Source organism: Ailuropoda melanoleuca, chromosome 4, assembly GCF_002007445.2.
Source record: "Ailuropoda melanoleuca isolate Jingjing chromosome 4, ASM200744v2, whole genome shotgun sequence".
Classification (NCBI taxonomy): Eukaryota; Metazoa; Chordata; class Mammalia; order Carnivora; family Ursidae; genus Ailuropoda; species Ailuropoda melanoleuca.
The window spans coordinates 10,203,357-10,223,501 of record NC_048221.1 but is presented as its reverse complement, the minus strand read 5'-3'; the positions used below and the strand labels follow the sequence as shown (position 1 = coordinate 10,223,501).

At 40.5% G+C, this 20,145-nt stretch overlaps 1 protein-coding gene and 1 pseudogene across 1 annotated transcript; both read right to left on the bottom strand.

Moving 5' to 3' along the window:
* Nucleotides 1-2,939: 2,939 nt before the first annotated feature.
* LOC117801736 lies at nt 2,940-3,951 on the bottom strand (annotated as a pseudogene).
* Nucleotides 3,952-18,250: 14,299 nt separating this feature from the next.
* LOC109488517 (olfactory receptor-like protein OLF4) lies at nt 18,251-19,257 on the bottom strand. The gene is given in 3 exon segments (XM_019793347.2): nt 18,251-18,893; nt 18,895-19,115; nt 19,117-19,257. Coding segments are annotated over 3 exon segments (1,005 nt in total).
* Between the last annotated feature and the right edge of the window lie 888 nt (nt 19,258-20,145).

Sequence of the window (20,145 nt, the reverse complement as noted above, 5' to 3'; positions counted from 1 at the left end):
AAAAAAGAATGAAATAATGCAATTTGCAAGATGTGGATGGAGCTAGAGAGTATAATGCTAAGTTAAATATGTCAGTCATACAAACACCACGTGATTTCACTCATGTACAACGTTAAAAACATAAGGAATAGCATGGAGGACCACAGGGCGAAGGGAGGGAAAACTGAATGGGAAGAAATCAGAGAGGGAGACAAACCATGAGAGACTCTGGGCTCTGGAAAACAAACTGAGGCTTACAGAAGGGAGGGGAATGGGGGGACAGGGTAACCGGGTGAAGGGTATTAAGGAGGGCACGTGTGGTGATGGGCACTGGATGTTATACGTAACTAATGAATTGTTGAACACTACATCAAAAACTAATGATGCTGGCTAAATGAACATAATCTTTAATTAATTAATAGACTGTTTTAGAAAAAAATAACAAATGAGCAAAAGGAAAATAAGAGCAAGACAAACCAGAAACAGACTCTTAATTATAGAGAAAGATCTGATGGTTACCAGAGAGGAGAGGGGTTTGTGGACTGGTTAAATAGGTGATGAAGATTAAGGAGGTCACTTGTCATGATGATCAATGGGTGTTTTATGGAAATGTTGAATCACAATATTGTACACCAGAAACTAATATTACACCGTATGTTAACTACACCAGAATTAAAATTTTAAAATAAATTTAAAAATAAAATTAATGGTGAAAAAAACAGGTGATGAACTCAAATAGACATTTCTCCAAAAAGATACAGTAATGGTTAATTAGCACATAAAATATGGGTAACATGACTATCTTTAGGGAAATGCAAACCAAAACCATAATGTGACACCACTTCACACACACTAGGATGGCTATTTTCAAAGCTAAAACAGAATACAGTGTTGGTGAGGACATGGGGAGATTGGAACCCTGTGATGCTTTGCTGATGAGAATTTAAAAAGTGGCACAACTGCTATGGGAAACTCTCTGCCAGATCCTCAAAAACTGAAACATGGAATTATCATAGGATCCAATAGTTTCACTTGTGGGTATATGCCTACTTATATGCCCCAAAAAATTCATAGCAGTGACTAGAAAAGATATTTGTACACCAATTAGAATACAGCTTTATTTACAGTAGCCAAAATATGGACAAAACTCCCACGTCCATCAGCAAAATCACAGATGAACAAAGTGTGGTGAGCACATACAGTGGAACATCATTTATCATTCACTCTATTCAGTAAAAAGAATAGAATTCTGGCACAGGCTACAACATTCATGAACCTTGCCAACATTATGCTAAGTGAAAGCAGCCAGACACGAAAGGACAAATATTATACAATTACAACTATGTGAGGCACCTACAGGACACAGTTTTAGAGACAAAAGGTAAGATGGTGGGAGCCAGGGGCTGGGCAGAGGGGCAATGGGGAGTTAGTGTTTCAAGGGGAAAAGGGTTCAGTTTGAGGCGATGAGAAAGTTCTGTAGGTGGGTAGAGGTGGTGGTTGTGCAATAGGGAGAAAGTCCTTAATGCCATATAAATGAATACTTTTAAATGCTTAAAGTAATAAATTTTATACATACATTACCATGACAAAAAAAGGATGAAAAAAATGGGCATACTCTAAAAGAAGGTCAATGCCATCAATAGCTTCATACGGCGTAGAGGAAGGAATCCAAAGTACAAGGAGACAAGGGCATTGTGGTGGATTTATGTGGCGTGATTCAATACCTCAACCCCAAAGTATACCCAAAATAAGGGTTCAGAGAACATAAAATTAATAAGGTCATTGAGAAATAACTTGGTGAGACTGTAATGGCCTCCATGACAAGCTCTACAGAGCTTCTCCCTTTTAGGTTATGGTTACCATGGAAATGCTCCAATTGAAATGGATTGCTCCTGAGGTCAGCCCATCTTGAACTGGCAGAGTCAATGTAATCAGTCCAAAATCATCTGTGGTTTGGTATTTATAGTTCATGTAAGAGTTCATCATTCTCATCTAAATTGTGAGAGCCACAGGATTTCTCAAAATCACAAATTCTTCATAGAGTCTCCATGAAACAAAAATAATGGGCAGCTCACTAAGGGCCCATCCAATTTGTTGTAACAAAGGAAAACAAAACAAAACAAAAAGCCCACCTCTAATAATCATGAAGAAAAGAGTGACTGTGTCAACGCAATGACATGTCCTAATCTATACTTGACTCTCAGACCCGAGAACAATCACTGACCCAGATCTTCAATTGATGGAACCAGTTTCCCCTGAGTGAATATTGTTAAATAGCAACAAATGCATTACATTTTCCTCCAAATCCAATCCAAAGACTCTAAGGCGATTTGCTGGCCAGGTTACTAAGTCTCATGAGTACTGCAATCTGAACTAAAATTGGTAGCCTGAAACTGGTCAAGATGAGGGGTGCCTGGGTGGCACAGTCTTAGGTTAAGCAACTGACACTTGATTTTTGCCTAGGTCACCATCTCAGGTTGATGAGATCAAACACCGTAAAGGACTCCGCATTCAGCAGGGAGTCTGGCTGAGATTCTCTCCCTCTCCCTCTGCCTAACCCACTCATGCTATCTCTATCTCTCTCTGGAATAAATAAATAAATCATCTTTAAAAACAGCATAAATATAATAGACTACAATCAGACTCTTAAAAATGGAGAACAAACTAAAGGCTGCTGGAGGGGAGCTGGGTGGGGAGATGGGCTAAATGGGTGATTCAGATTGAGGCAGGCACTTGTTGTGATGTGCAATGGGTGTTGTATGTTAAGTGATGAAACACTAAATTCTATTCCTGAACCTAATATTACATTATCTGCTCACTAACTGGAATTTAAATAAAAACTTACTATTCAAAAAAACTGAAAAAAAAAGAAACAGCTGATCATTATGGATGAAAAATTAGAGACTGAATACTGTAGGAAGATAAACTGCAGGTTGTATTTCTGTGAACTGATACAAAAATCATGACCTAGGTTGTCGAGGGTTTTGAGCCCTATTACACACACATGTCTTCATCTTGGAACAAAGGATCCTTATATGCAGAGAATGCCTCTCAGCTAAAAGGTTTCTTAGGGCCAGCTTTATGTCTCTGTTCCTCAGACCATAGATGAAGGGGTTCAGCATGGGGGTGACCACCGTGTACATCACTGAAGCTATGGCAGTTGTCCTGGAGTTTTGTGAAGCAGCAGAACTAAGATACACCCCAACACCTGTACCGTAGAATAAGGAGACAATGGAGAGGTGAGACCCACACGTGGAAAATGCTTTACACTTGCCTCCAGAAGATGAAATTTTCAAAATGGAGGTTACAATTCTAGAATAAGAGAAAAGGATACCAATGAGTGGAAGAACCCGCAGAAGTCCACTCCCAATATAAATCGCCAGGTTATTGGAGAAGGTGTCAGAACAAGCGAGTTGGATCACCTGATTAAGTTCACAGAAAAAGTGAGGGATTTCTAACTGTGTACAAAAAGACAATTGTGAAACCATTAAGTCATGTAATAGAGAGCTGAGAACACTCAATACCCAGGACACCAGAAGCAGGATGCAGCAGAACTTGGGATTCATGATGACCATGTAGTGCAGGGGGTGACAGATGGCCACAAACCGGTCATAGGCCATCGCTGTCAAGAGAAAGTTGTCTAATCCCGCAAAGAGCATAAAAAAATACATCTGGCTGAGGCAGCCTGCATAGGTGATCACTTTGCTCTGAGTCTGTATGTTCCACAGCATCTTGGGGACGGTTGTAGAGGTGAAACAGATGTCAGAGAAGGACAGGTTGGCCAGGAAGAAGTACATGGGCGTGTGGAGGCGGGAGTCCATGACAATGGCCAGGACGATGAGCAGGTTCCCAGTGAAGGGTGACCAGGTACATGGACAGGAACAGCCAAAGGAGCAGTGGCTGCACTTCTCCCTCCTCTGAAAGTCCCAGGAGGATAAATTCTGAAGCAGGAGTTTGATTTCTTTGTTCCATGTAACTGCTGAAAACAGCTGGAACAGAGACAAGAGGATAGGAAAGTCACAAGCAATGAGCCCAGAGTTAAAAGAAATGCTGTGATTGGGGTGCCTGGGTGGCTCAGTTAGTTGAGCAACCAACTCTTGGTTTCAGCTCAGGTCATGATCTCCTGGCGGTGAGTTCAAGCCCCGCATTGGACTCTATGCTGGGGCCAGAGTCAACTTCAGATTCTCTGACTTCCTGTCTGCCCCGCCCCTGCTTGTGCTTTCTCACTTGCTCTCTCTCAAGTAAATAAGTAAATGAATAGATAAATAAATAGATGATATATGATAGATAGAGAGATGATTGATAGATAGATGATAGATAATAGATTAGATAGATAGATGATAGATACATAGATGATAGATAGATAATAGATGCTATCTTAGATAGATAGATAAAAAGAAATGCTGCCATTTGTGCAGCAAAATTTGTTTCTTTCAACATGCTTAATTCATTAATTCTTACACATTACCTACCAATCTAGAATTAGCTAAAAATTTCAGGGATCTCAAAAGCTCCATGTTTTCCATGATGCCGAAAATAATTGAACTCCCAGTCCTGAATCAAAACATTTACCCAAAGCAATGTTGTCCTCTGTAAATTTACTAAGATGTTTTTGGTTCACTTAACAAATATTTTAACCAATTATTTGTGGCAAGCATATTTTGAAAGCACTGTAATTAGTGATGTGTGTTTGACCTTAACAAGAGTGTGTCTGAGATATGTGTGTGATGGAGGGAGCAATAATATATGAACAAATGAGCAAATGCTGTTTCAAGGGGTAGTTTCCAACCCTACAATAAGAGTGATACCAAATTCAGAGTTTTTGAGATTTCAATAAAATAATGGCTATAATACGTCTGGCATTGTTTGTAGTATTAATTATCACATACAAATGATGAAGAGAAGATGACTGACACAGTTTCCAGCAAACACTTACTAATGAATGCAAATAATCGTCTGAATTTTTTTTTTATTTAACTTTGTCAGTTAACATACAGTGCAATATTGGTTTCTGGAGTAGATTTCAGTGATTCATCACTTACATAACGCATCCAGTGCTGATCCCAACAAGTGCTCTCCTTACTACCCATGACAAATCTAGCACATCCCCACACCCCCAACACCTCCATCCATTAAGCCTCAGTTAGTCTTCCATCTTAAGACTCTTTTATGTTTTTTTTTCTCTCCTATTTTTTTCTATTCTCCCTTCCCATTGTTCAATGATTTTCTTTCTTGAATTCAACATAGGAGGAGATCATATACTATTTATCTTTCTCTGACTGACTTATTTCACTTAGCATAAAACACTCTAGCTCTATTCACATCATTACAAAAGGCAACATTGGCCAAAATCAAATGACCATCTATTGATGAATGGATAAAGACAATGTGATATAGATAGATAGATAGATAGATAGATAGATAGATAGATAGATGATAGATGATAGACAGATAGATGATAGATCACACACACACTCAAATATTTTTCAAATGAGCAAAAATTGACAAGGCAAGAAACAACAATTGTTGGAGAGGATGTGAAGAAAGGGGATCCCTCCTACATTGTTGGTGGAAGTGCAAGTTGGTACAGCCACTCTGGAAAACAGTGTGGAGGTCCCTTAAGAAGTTAAAAATTGAGATACCCTATGATCCAGCCATTGCACTAATGTGTATCTACCCCAAAGATACAGATGTAGTGAAGAGTAGGGCCATATGCACTCCAATGTTCATAGCAGCATTGTCCACAATAGTTAAATCGTGGAAGGAGCCGAGATGCCCTTCAACAGATGACTGGATTAAGAATATGTGGTGCATATACACAATGGAATATTACTCAGCCATCAGAAAGAACGAGTTCTCAACATTTGCTGCAACATGGATGGGACTGGAGGAGATTATGCTAAGGGAAATAAGTCAAGCAGAGAAAGACAATTATCATATGGTTTCAGTCATTTATGGAACATAAGAAGTTGGAAGATTGGCAGGAGAAGAAAGGGAAGAAGGAAGGGGGCATAAAAAGAAGGGGGAATGAACCAAAAGAGACTATGGACTCTGGGAAACAAACTGAGGGCTTTAGAGGGGAGGGGAGTGGGGGATGGGGATAGGCTGGTGATGGGTATTAAGGAGGGCACGTATTGCATGGTGCACTGGTTGTTTTACAGAAGTAATGAATCATAGAATTTTACATCAAAAACTTGGGATGTACTGTATGATGATTAACATAACATAATAAAAAATTCCCGTGAAAGACTCAACTTTTTGAAAACAGTTAAAAATGAATTAAAGAGTCAACTTTTTTGCATACTTCCACAAATTTCAATGCAACCTCATGATATAACATTTACTTATTTTTACATCACTCCTGATATTTACAGAGTGAGTACCTTGAGAGAAGAAACAATGTCTTAGTCATTTATTTATTCCCAAACAGTAGTGTCTGCCATACATTAATTGCTGAAAAAAATGTTTGTTGAATGACTGCAATACATATAGTGAAATAACAATAAACAGACACTCTCAACAATGAAAGAACAAGCAATGAAAAAAGAGGAAAGACTATTGTGGAATATGTACCTGTCATTAAGCACTACAATGGAGGAGACAGATAGGGAAAGATGGTTTAGTATATCCAGAGTTTCCCTCTAGAATCAAAGTCTTAATAGTCAAGATCTATCATCACTAAACCCTCCTTTAGTTATTGTCCCTGTTGATTCCCAAAACATAACTAAAGATTAAAGGGGTCCCTCCCATCATAAAACATGAGGCTCACCCAGATGTTATCACAGAACAGTATGAAATCACTTACCCAGTTTCTCCCATGAATGATTGATGAGGTTGGAAGTTATGCCCCCAGGAAAGGAAGAGACATGGCCCCATTCATGAAGGCTCTGGAAGACACACTTATGTGTTCGTATCACCTTAGATAAAAAGATATAAAGTCAGTGGGTGAAGCAGAGACATTCTCAATTCTCTGGCTGTAGGGGTGAATTCCCATGAGTCTCATTAATGAAATATTCCTTTGTCTCACTTCCCCTTGAGAGACTTGGTGCTCTGGAGCTAGCTCAGAAACACAGAATGCAAACTAGTCCCAGTATTGGCACTGGGACACAGCCTGGGGATTCCATGATTATCTCTCACCTCATTAAACTCTTTGATCCCACAAGGAGGTCCCCTCTCTATCGAGGGTCTCACTAACAAGGCAGAGTACCCCGAAATTCTGATTTAAAGGAGACATTCTTTGTGCCTTCAACATTTTCTTTCTCCCATCTGGACCCTCTTCTGTTGGCTCATGATCATGGATCCCCAGCCACCACAATGCTTCTCCTGTTCTCTTGCTGCTCCTTTCTCCTTCATTGTTTAATGTCACTCAATGATTGGCTTCTTTGGGTATCTTACAAACACTTACACAGCAGTTATGATATCGTAGACACTAAGCTACGTCCTGGGAAAGAAGAAAAGTATAAAACATGGTTCCTTCTCTTGAGGAGTTCACAGTTGAGTGGGTGATGGGTGAAATAGATAAAGGGGATTAGGACTACACTTACCACAATGAGCACTGTACAACATATAGAATCGGTGAATCATTACATCTAACACCGGCAGCTAAAATAAAACTGCGTGTAAATTATATTCAATAAAAAAATTCCTAGGAAGGAGAGAAATATGATTTTCAGAGTTACCACATTATCATTGTTAAATGATCCATTTTCTTTTTTTTTATTTTTAATGATTTTTTTTATTATATTATGTTGGTCACCATACAGTACATCCCCGGATTCCGATGCAAAGTTCGATGCTTCATTATGCGCATAACACCCAGTGAACCATGCAATACGTGCCCTCCTGACTACCCATCACCAACCTATCCCATTCCCCCATCCCCCTCCCCTCTGAAGTCTTCAGTTTGTTTCTCATAGTCATAGTCTCTCATGCTTCATTCCCCCTTCTGATTACCCCCCTTTCTTTATCCCTTTCTTCCATTTTCAACAACAACAACATAAGCAGACATATAAATCATTGGAATAGGAGGAAGCCCAGAAATAAACTCGGTTTGGGGCTTGGAGTTAAGATGGTGGAGGAGTAGGGGTTCCCTGAGTCAAGCTGGATAGGTACCAGACCAGTCTGAACATCCACGGATTCAGCCTGAGATGCAGGAAGATACATCTGGATCTCTACAAATGAACATCTCCAGCGCTGAGTATTGAGGTACAAAGCAGGGAGCCGTGAAACCGCACACAGATATCAGAAGATAAACAGAAGGGGGAGGGAGCCGCCGCGTTCAGGCGCTGGGAAGCGGTACTTGCACGGGGGAGCAGGAGGACTCGCGGATGGCACCCGCGAGATAGCAGATTGAGACCGTGAGCGGGGAGAGCACGCCACCAAGCATCTCACGTAACTCCGGAATCCTGGTGTGCTCACTGGATCCAGACTGAGACCGGGAGCTCTGGGAGCGTGCGCGAGGCTGCTGGCGGCTGGCGGGGTTAGAAACACAAAGGACAGAGACGCACTGGCCCTGGAAGTGAGGGCTGGGATGCTGGGTGTGGGGCGCACAGCCCGGGATGCTGCAGGGTTGAGCAGCACCAACAGAAACAGTGTTAAAGTGGCCAGAACATCAGTGGAGAATAGGCCGCAATCCTTCTGTTCTGTGACAGAGGCTGAGATTCGGCCAGTGCTGCTCTGACTCTCAGAAGAGGCACAGCAGACGGCCAGGGAAAGCTGCCAGAGAAAAAAAGCCTGGAAATACTGGCTCACAGTGTGCCCATCCCCATCCCCCCTCGCAGGGGACACGGAGACTCTACCCAAACAGGGTTTTCTGAGTATCTGCATGGCAGGCCCCTCCCCCAGAAGGCAGGCTGAAAAATCAAGAAGCCCACATCCCTAAGGTCCCTATAAAACAAGGGCACACTGCCTGGGTCCTGGTCAATAATTTGGGCTATGGACAACTCCGCAACCTCTCCTCATCAAAATGTCGAGAAGGAGAAATCCCCCTCATAAAGAAAAGACAATGAGTCTCTGGCCTCTGCCACAGAACTCATGGATATGGATATAACCAAATTATCAGAAATGGAATTCAGAGAAAGAATGGTCAAGATGATATGTAGACTTGAAAAAAGTATTGACGAAAATGTTAATGAGAATCTAGAATCTCTAAGGGCAGAAATAAGAGCGAGTCTGGCAGAAATTAAAAATGCTATGAGCCAAATGCAGACAAAACTAGATGTTCTGACGGCCAGGGTAAATGAGGCGGAAGAACGAATCGGTGAATTGGAGGGTGGGATGGTAGAAGAGAAAGTTAAAACAGAAACTTGGCTCAAGGGGCGACTGGGCAGCACAGCAGTTAAGCATCTGCCTTCGGCTCAGGGTGTGATCCTGGCATTATGGGACCGAGCCCCACATCAGGCTCCTCTGCTGTGAGCCTGCTTCTTCCTCTCCCACTCCCCCTGCATGTGTTCCCTCTCTTGCTGGCTGTCTCTATCTCTGTCAAATAAATAAATAAAATCTTTAAAAAAAAAAAAAAAAGAAGAAAAGAAACTTGGCTCAAAAGAATCCAATCTCAAAAATATAGGTTATGTGAGATTACTGACTAAATGAAACGTTCCAATGTCAGAATCATTGGCATCCCCGAGGGGGTGGAGAAAAACAGAGGTCTAGAAGAGATATTTGAACAAATTGTAGCTGAAAATTTCTCTAATCTAGCAAAGGAAACAAGCATTCCTGTCCAAGGGGCAGAGAGGACCCCTCCAAAGCTCAACTATGACAAACCTACACCATGTCACATCATAGTGCAATTTGCAAATAATAGATCCAAGGATACAGTATTGAAAGCAGCCAGGGCAAAGAAATTTCTCATGTACCAAGGCAAAGGTATCAGAATTACGTCAGACCTGCCTACACAGACCTGGAATGAAAGAAAGGGTTGGGGGGGGGGCATTTATAAAACTCTTTGAGAGAAAAACATGCAGTCAAGGATCCTTTATCCAGCAAGGCTGTCATTCAGAACTGATAGAGAAATAAAGACCTTAGAGAATCGCCAGTCATTGAACAATTTCGTAACCATGAAACCAGCCCTACAGGAGATATTGGGGGGGGGGGTTCCATAAAAGTAAAAAGGCCCCAAGAGTGATACAGAACAGAAAGTCACAATCTAAAGAAACAAAGACTTTACAGGCAACACGACATAATTAAAATTATATCTCACAATAATCACTCTCAATGTAACTGGCCTAAATGCTTCCACAAAACGCCACAGGGTTGAGATTGGATAAAAAAGGTATGACCCATCCATTTGCTATCTACAAGAGACTCATTTTTAACCTAAAGATACATCCAGACTGAAAGTAAAGGGATGGAATACAATCTTTCATGCCAATGGACCTCAAAAGAAAGCTGGGGTAGCAATTCTCATATCAGACAGATTGGATTTTAAACTAAAGGCTATAGTTAGAGACACAGAAGGGCACTATATTATTCTTAAAGGATGTATCCAACAAGTGGATATGACAATTATAAATATATATGCCCTGACCAGGGGAGCAGCAAGATACACAAGCCAACTCATAACCAGAATAAAGACACATCTAGATAAAAACACAGTAATAGTAGGGGACCTCAACTCTCCACTATCAGCAATAGACAGAGCACCTAAGCAGATAATCAACAAAGAAACAAGAGCTTTGAATGCCATACTAGACGAGTTGGACCTCATAGATATATATAGAACACTATACCCCCCAGAACCAAAGAATACTCATTCTATTCTAATGCCCAAGGAACATTCTCAAGAATAGACCATGTTCTGGGTCACAAAACAGGTCTCAACTGATACCAAAGGACTGAAATTATTCCCTACATATTCTCAGACCACAATGCTTTGAAATTGGAACTCAATCACAAGGAAAAATTTGGAAGAAACTCAAACACTTGGAGACTAAGAACCATCCTGCTCAAGAATCACTCGATAAACCAGGAAATCAAAAATCAATTTAAACAATTTATGGAGACCAACGAGTATGAAAACACAATGGTCCAAAACGTATGGGACACTACAGAGGAAGTCCTGAGGGGAAAACACATAGCCATCCAAGCCTCACTCAAAAGAATAGAAAAATCTAAAATGCAGTTTTTATATTCTCACCTCAAGAAGCTGGAACAGCAACAGAGGGACAGGCCTAATCCACTCACGAAGAAGCAGTTGACCAAAATTAGAGCAGAAATCAATGAATTAGAAACCAGAGGTACAGTAGAGCAAATCAACAGAACTAGAAGCTGGTTCTTTGAGAGAATCAATAAAATTGACAGACCACTGGCAAGACTTATCCAAAAGAATAGAGAAAGGACCCAAATTACTAAAATTATGAATGAAAAAGAAGAGGTCACAACCAACACCAATGAAATTGGAAGGATTATTAGAAACTTTTATTGATAGCTTTATGCCAATGAATTAAGCAATCGGGAAGAGATGGAGGCCTTCCTGGAAACCTATAAACTACCAAGACTGAAACAGGAAGAAATAGATTTTTAAACAGGCCAATTAATTATGAAGAGATTGAAACAGTGATTAAGAACCTTCCAAAAACAAAATGCCAGGGCCTGACGGATTTCCCAGGGAAATCTACCAAACATTCAAAGAAGAGATAATACCTATTCTCCTAAAGTTATTTCAAATATAGAAACAGAAGGAAAGCTACCAAACTCATTCTATGAGGCCAATATTACCTTGATCCCCAAACCAGGCAAAGACCCCCTCAAAAAGGAGAATTACAGACTGATTTCCCTAATGAATATGGATGCCAAAANACGCCAAAATTCTCAACAAAATCCTTGCTAATAGATCCAACAGTACATTTTTTTAGATTTTTTATTTATGTGACAGAGAGACAACCAGTGAGAGAGGGAACACGGCAGGGGAGTGGGAGAGGAAGAAGCAGTCTCTCAGCGGGGGAGCCCGATGTGGGACTCGATCCCGTACTGCCAGGATCACGTCCTGAGCTGAAGGCAGATGCTTAATGACTGCGCTACCCAGGCGCCCCCAGAATCCAACAGTACATTAAAAGGATTATCCATCATGACCAAGTGGGATTCATACATGGGTTGCAAGCATGATTCAACATTTGCAAATCTATCAGTGTCGTAGATTTTATCCAGAAAGAAAAATTCAAAAATCATATGATTCTCTCAAAAGATGCAGAAAAAGCATTTGACAAAATACAGCATCCTTTCCTGATTGAAAAGGTAGGGATGGAAAGTACATTCCTCAATCTCCTAAAAACCATCTATGAAAAGCCTACTGCAAGCATTATTCTCAATGGGGAAAAGCTGGAAGCCTTTCCCTTAAGATCAGGAACACGACAAGGATGCCCACTCTAACCATTATTATTCAACATAGTACTAGAAGTCCTTGCAACAGCAATCAGACAACAAAAAGGGATAAACGGTATCCAAATCGGCAGAGAAGAAGTCAAACTGTCTCTCTTCACAGATGGCATGATAATCTATATGGAAAACCCAAAAGAATCCACTCCCAAACTATTAGAAGCTATAGAGCAATTCAGTAATGTGGCAGGATACAAAATCAATGCCCAGAAATCAGTTGCATTTCTATACATGAATAATGAGACTGAAGAAAGAGAAAGTAGGGAATCCATCCCATTTACAATAGCACCAAAAACCATATATTACCTTGGAATTAACTTAACCAGAGACGTAAAAGATCTATATTCTAGAAACTATAAATCACTCTTGAAAGACATTGAGGAAGACACAAAAAGATGGAAAAATATTCCATGCTCATGGTTTGGAGGAATTTACATAGTTAAAATGTCCATTCTACCCAGAGCAATCTACACTTTCAATGCTATCCTGATCAAAATACCGAGGACATTTTTCAAAGAACTGGAACAAATACTCCTTAAATTTGTATGGCAACAGAATAGGCCCCGAATTGCCAAGGAACTGTTGAAAAGGCAAAACAAAGCTGGGGGCATCACAATGCCGGATTTCGAGCTGTACTACAAAGCTGTGATCACAAAGACAGCATGGTACTGGCACAAAAACAGACACATCGACCAATGGAACAGAATAGAGAACCCAGAAATGGACCCTCGGCTCTTTGGGCAACTAATCTTTGATAAAGCAGGAAAAAACATCCAGTGGAAAAAAGACAGTCTCTTCAATAAATGGTGCTGGGAAAATTGGACAGCTACATGCAAAAGAATGAAACTTGACCACTCTCTCACACCATACACAAAGATAAACTCCAGGTGGATGAAAGACCTTGATGTGAGACCGGAATCCATCAAAATCCTAGAGGAGAGCATAGGCAGCAACCTCTACGACATTGACCACAGCAACCTTTTTCATGACACATCTCCAAAGGCAAGAGAAACAAAAGATAAAATGAACTTGCGGGACTTCATCAAGATAAAAAACTTCTGCACAACCAAGGAAACAGTCAAAAAACTGAGAGGCAGCCCACGAAAAGGGAGAAGATATTTGCAAATGACGCTACAGATAAAAGACTGGTATCCAAGATCTACAAAGAACTTCTCAAACTCAATATGCGAGAAACAAATAAACAAATCATAAAATGCGCAGAAGTTATGAACAGACACTTTTCGAATGAAGACATACAAATTGCTAACAGACACATGAAAGAATGTTCAACATCATTAGCCACCAGGAAATTCAAATCAAAACCACACTAAGATACCGCCTTACGCCAATTAGAATGGCAAAATTTGATAAGGCAAGAAACAACAATTGTTGGAGAGGATGTGAAGAAAAGGGGATCCCTCCTACATTGTTGGTGGGAATGCAAGTTGGTACAGCCACTCTGGAAAACAGTGTGGAGGTCCCTGAAAAAGTTAAAAATGGAGCTACACTATGACCCAGCCATTGCACTCCTGGGTATCTACCCCAAAGATACAGATGCAGTGAAGAGAAGGGCCATATGCACCCCAATGTTCATAGCAGCATTTTCCACAATAGCTAAATTGTGGAAAGAGCCAAGATGCCCTTCAACAGATGACTGGATTAAGAAGATGGTCCATATACACAATGGAATATTACTCAGCTATCCAAAAGAATGATTTCTCAACATTTGCTGCAACATGGACGGCACTGGAGACGATAATGCTAAGAGAAATAAGTCAAGCAGAGAAAGACAATTATCATACGGTTTCTCTCATCTATTGAACATAAGAACTAGGAAGATCGGTAGGGGTAGAAAGGAATAAAGAAAGGGGGTGATCAGAAGGGGGAATGAGAACAAACTGAGGGCTTCAGAGTGGAGGGGGGTGGGGGAATGGGATAGGGTGGTGATGGGTAGTAAGGAGGGCACATATTGCATGGTGCACTGGGTGTTATATGCAACTAATGAATCATCAAACTTTACATCAAAAACCAGGGATGTACTGTATGGTGACTAATGTAATATAATAAAAATATTATTATAATAAAAAATAATATTAATTAATTAATAGATTGATTTTTAAAAACAACATAACAATGAGCAAAAGATAAATGAGAGCAAGACAAACCAGAAACAGACTCTTAATTATAGAGAAAGATCTGATGGTTACCAGAGAGGAGAGGGGTGTGTGGACTGGTTAAATAGGTGATGAGGATTAAGGAGGTCACTTGTTATGATGGTAAATGGGTGCTTTATGGAAATGTTGACTCACAATACTGTACACCAGAAACTAATATTACACTGTATGTTAACTACACCAGAATTAAAATTTTAAATTAATTAAAAATAAAATTAATGGTGAAAAAACAGGCAATGAACTCAAATAGACATTTCTCCAAAAAGATATAGTAATGGCTAATTAGCACATAAAATATGGGTAACATGACTATCTTTAGGGAAATGCAAACCCAAGCCATAATGTGACACCACTTCGCACACACTAGGATGGCTATTTTCAAAGCTAAAACAGAATAAAGAGTTGGTGAGGACATGGGGAAATTGGAATCCTGTGATGTTTTGCTGATGAGAATTTAAAAAGTGGGTCAACTAATGGTGAGCAAAATAAGTCAAGCAGAGAAAGACAATTATCATATGGTTTCACTCATTTATGGAACATAAGAAATAGTAAGATCAGTAGGAGAAGAACGGGAAGAAGAAAGGAGGGGTAAACAGAAGGGGGAATGAACCATGAGAGACTGTGGACTCTGGGAAACAAACTGAGGGCTTCAGAGGGGAGGGGGGTGGGGGAATGGGATAGGCTGGTGATGGGTAGTAAGTAGGGCACATATTGCATGGTGCACTGGGTGTTATATGCAAGTGGAACTTTACATCAAAAACTAGGAATGTACCGTATGGTAACTAACATAATATAATAAAAAATATTTTTGAAAAAATAAAAATAAATAAATTGCTCTACACATATTAAAAAAAGTGGCACAACTGTTATGGGAAACTCTCTGCCAATTCCTCAAAAACTGAAACATGGAATTATCATAGGATCCAATAATTTCACTTGTGGGTATATGCCTACTTATATGCCCCAAAGAATTTATAGCAGTGACTAGAACAGATATTTGTACACCCTTAGAATAAAGCTTTATTTACAGTAATCAAAATGTGAACACACCCCCAACATCCATCAACAAAATCACAGATGAACAAAGTGTGGTGAACACATACAGTGAAACATCATTTATCATTCACTCTATTCTGTAAAAAAGAATAGAATTCTGGCACAGGCTACAACATGCATGAACCTTGCCAACATTATGCTAAGTGAAAGCAGCCAGACACGAAAGGACAAATATTATACAATTGCATCTATGTGAGGCACCTACAGGACTCAGTTTTAGAGACAGAAGGTAAGATAGTGGGAGCCAGGGGCTGGGCAGAGGGGCAATGGGGAGTTAGTGTTCCATGGGGAAAAGGGTTCAGTTTGAGGTGATGAGAAATTTCTGTAGGTGGGTAGAGATGGTGGCTGTGCAATAGGGAGAAAGTCCCTAATGCCACATAACTGGATACTTCAAAATGTTTAAAATAATAAATGTCATATATATTTTACCATGACAAAAAAAAGATGAAAAAGATGAGCATACTCTAAAAGAAGGTCAATGCCATCGATAGCTTCATATGGCGTAGAGGAAGGAATCAAAGTACAAGGAGACAGGGGCATTTTGATGGGTTTATCTTGTGTCATTCAAGACCTCAACCCTAAAGGATACCCAAAATCAGGGTTCAAAGGACACGGAATTAATAAGATCATTGAGAAGTAACTTGGTAAGGCTATAATGGCCTCCTTGACAAGCTCTACAGAGCTTCTCCCACATAGGACAGTTACCATGGACACGTGCAAATTGAAATGGATTTGTTCTGGGATGCCTCAGTGACTCAGTCAGTTAAGCATCTGCCTTTGGCTCAGGTCATGGTCCCAGGGTCCTGGGATCAAGTCCCACATCAAGCTCTTTGCTCAGTGGGGAGCCTGCTTCTCCCTCTGCCTGCCACGCACCCTCCTTGTGCTTGCTCACTCGCTCTCTGACACATAAATAAATAAAATCTTTAAAAAAAAAAAAAGAAAAGAAAAAGAAAGAAAAGAAATGGATTTCTCCTGAGGTCAGCCCATCCTGAACTGGAAGAAGCAATGTCCAAAACCATCTGAGGTATGGTATTCGTAGTTCATGTAAGAATTAATCATTCACATCTAAATCGGGTGAACTGCAGGGATTTCTTGAAATGGCAAATTCCTCAAGGTGTCTCCATGAAGCAAAAATGATAGGCAGCTTACTAAGGGCCCATCCAATCTGAGCAGCTAAAAAATAAAACAATAACAACAAAATCTCTAATTCTCATGAAGAAAAGCTTGACCAGAGTCACCACAATGGGTCATTTTCTCTACTTGACTCTCAAACCTGAAACAGTTCACTGACCCAGATTCTCAACTGATGGATCATGCATTAGTGAAGACTAAAAAACAACAACAAATGCATTACATTTTCCTCCAAACTCAACCCAAAGTCTCTGAGGTGATGGTGTTGGTTAGCTTATAATGGCCCATGAAGACTGTGGTCTGAACTAAAATTGGTAGCTTGAATGGGGCAACATTATACTGTGGAACCTGACAAATGCTACAAGTAAGCACTCTTCTTTATTCCATTTTTCTTATTTTCCTCCTTTCTTCTTGCTTTCCTTTCTCTCTTTGTGTTTTCTTTTGAGAGAGACCCTTAAACATTTATCTGAATACTAGCGATCGAAGGGACCTATGGACTTTCACCCAGAAAACTGTGAACCAGATAATAGGAAGTTACCATTATAGCTGACAAATCCAAGTGGAGGTTTCTGGGGACAGGTCATGAGGAGACATTCATCTTTCTCTGCCTCACAAAGCACAGGTAAGGTTCATACATTTATCCTTCTATTACTGCTTAATTTCTGGGGTGCATCTTTACAAAGACTTAGCTGGCAATAGGCAGAATATCTGTATTACTTTTGTGATCTGTAAAAGGACTATTACGGCTTGAGGTGCTGAGGGAAATCACCAGGCAGTGTTGTTTCCTACCTAAATACTAAAAGAATAGTAATAAAACATCCCTGGAGTAAGTACTGAGAAGGATACCACTGGCCTGAAAAATCAGGAGTTGTCATTTCTATTACCTACACACTTAATTTATGGTTTGAACTGTATAATTGAAAGTTAGGTACTTCGTAGTGAATGTGGATTGTTGTAAACTTAATCACACAGGTTAAGGTGAGGTTCCCTAAATGCCCCTGCCATTGCAGATGCGCTCTCTTTCTGGGGTGGATTGACAGAAACCTCTGGCTATAGCCTCTGCTATGTTAAGTGGCTTTTTTCCCAAAGCAGATCCTCTAATGGATAACTGCTTTCACCTGAGGGAGGAAGCATTCCACATTTATTCCTCTGGCTCTTCCTATCACATTCTAAGTACTCAATGGTCTTATTATTTATTTGTTGCTAAAAATTCATGCAGAGGAATTTAATAACCTATCAAATTGTTTTAAAGGAAAAGACCATAAAAGAGACTCTTACCAATGGAGAGCAAACCAAGGGTTCTGGAGGGGAGGCAGGTAGGGAAGGGCTAGATGAGATATGGGCATTAAGGAGGGCACCTGTAGTGAGGAGCAGTGTTCGTTGTGTGTAAGGGATGAATCACTAGATTCTATTCCTGAACCTAATACTACGCTGTCTGTTAACTTCAAAAAAAAAGTTGGTCATTATGTATGAATAATTAAAGAGACCAAATACTGTAGAAAGATAAACTGCAAATCATCTATGAACTTATACAAATATCAGGATCTAGGTCTTCCAGGGTTTTGAGTCCATTTATTTATGCCTTTGTCTTGAAACAAAGGATCCTTATGTGCGGAGAATGTCTCTCTGCTAAAGAGCTTTCTTAGGGCCAGCTTTATGTCTCTGTTCCTCAGACCATAGATGAAGGGGTTCAGCATGGGTGTGACCACCATGTACATCACTGAAGCTATGGCAGTTGCCCTGGAGTTTTGAGAAGCAGCAGAACTAAGATACACCCCAAAGCTTGTACCGTAGAATAAGGAGACAACGGAGAGGTGAGACCCACATGTGGAAAATGCTTTACACTTTCCCCCAGAAGATGAAATTTTCAAAATGGAGGTTACAATTCTAGAATAAGAGAAAAGGATGCCAATGAGTGGAAGAGCTCCCAGAAGTCCACTTTCAAGATAAATTGCCAGGTTATTGAAGAAGGTGTCAGAACAAGCAAGTTGAATCACCTCATTAAGTTCACAGAAAAAGTGAGGGATTTCTATCTGTGTACAAAATGACAATTTCAAAACCATCAAGCCATGTAATAGAGAGCCAAAAACACTCAACACCCAGCACACCAGAAGCAGGATGCAGCAGAACTTGGGGTTCATGATGACCGTGTAGTGCAGGGGGTGACAGATGGCCACAAACGTCATAAGCCATCACTGTCAAGAGAAAGTTGTCTAATCCCGCCAAAAGCATTAAAAAATACATCTGGCTGAGGCAGCCTGCATAGGTGATCACTTTGCTCTGTGTCTGGATGTTCCACAGCATCTTGGGGACGGTGGTAGAGGTGAAACAGATGTCAGAGAAGGACAGGTTGGCCAGGAAGAAGTACATGGGCGTGTGGAGGCGGGAGTCCATGACAATNAGCCAGGCCGATGAGCAGGTTCCCACTGAAGGTGACCAGGTACATGGACAGGAACAGCCAAAAGAGGAGAGGCTGCAGCTTTGCCTCTCCTGAAAGCCCCAGGAGGACAAATTCAGACATTTGGCTTTGGTTTCCTTGTTCCATGAAGCTGAAGACACTGCAGAATTGGGAACAAGGAGAATTCAAATTTAGCCACAAGTAATGATCAAGAAAGTAACAACAAGGAGCCAAGGTGGCCTTCAGTGGGTGAATGGATAAATAAACCACCATGTTTCCAGATGATGGAATATTATGCTGTGCTTAAAAGAAATGAGCTATCAAGCCATGAAAAGACATAGAGGAAACTTAAATACATGTTATTAAGTGAAAGAAGTTTATGTGAAAAAAGCTACATACTGTATGATTCCAACTACATGAAATTCTAGAAAAGGCAAAAATATGGACACAGAATAAAAGATAAGTGGTGGCCAGGAGGTAGAGTGGGAGTGAGAGGATGGAAGAGGTGAATTTTTAGGATTTTTAGGGTAGTAAAAATTCTCTGTATAATACTATAAATATGGATACATGGGGGTTTTTTGTGCCAGTCTCAGTATATTATTTACCAGTGTTATAACTGGACCAGTCCTGTGGCTCTTATTATAGTTGCAAGATACCCTCAGCAATAACCATCAGGAAACTCTGAAAAAATGTATTGAGGCACCTGGGTGGCTCAGCTGGTTGAGCATCCGACTTTTAATCTCAGCTCAGGTCTTGATCTCATGGTTGTGAGCTCGAGCCCCACATTGAGATCCGCGCTGGACTGCTCACAAGTCCTGGACACCATGCAGCACACCTGGGGCTGCACAGTGAGGTCACAGATAGAGAGAGTGTGAGCATGGGCCTGGGGTTCTGGTTCTACTGGGGGGAGGGAGGGGGCCTAGGGTTTCACTGGTTCACTTTTTATTTGTAAATGTAAAACATATGAGCAGGAATTTAAGTAAAAAAGAGAAAAGGGGGTGAAAGTCAGTTATCTAAATCAACCAGATCCCAAAA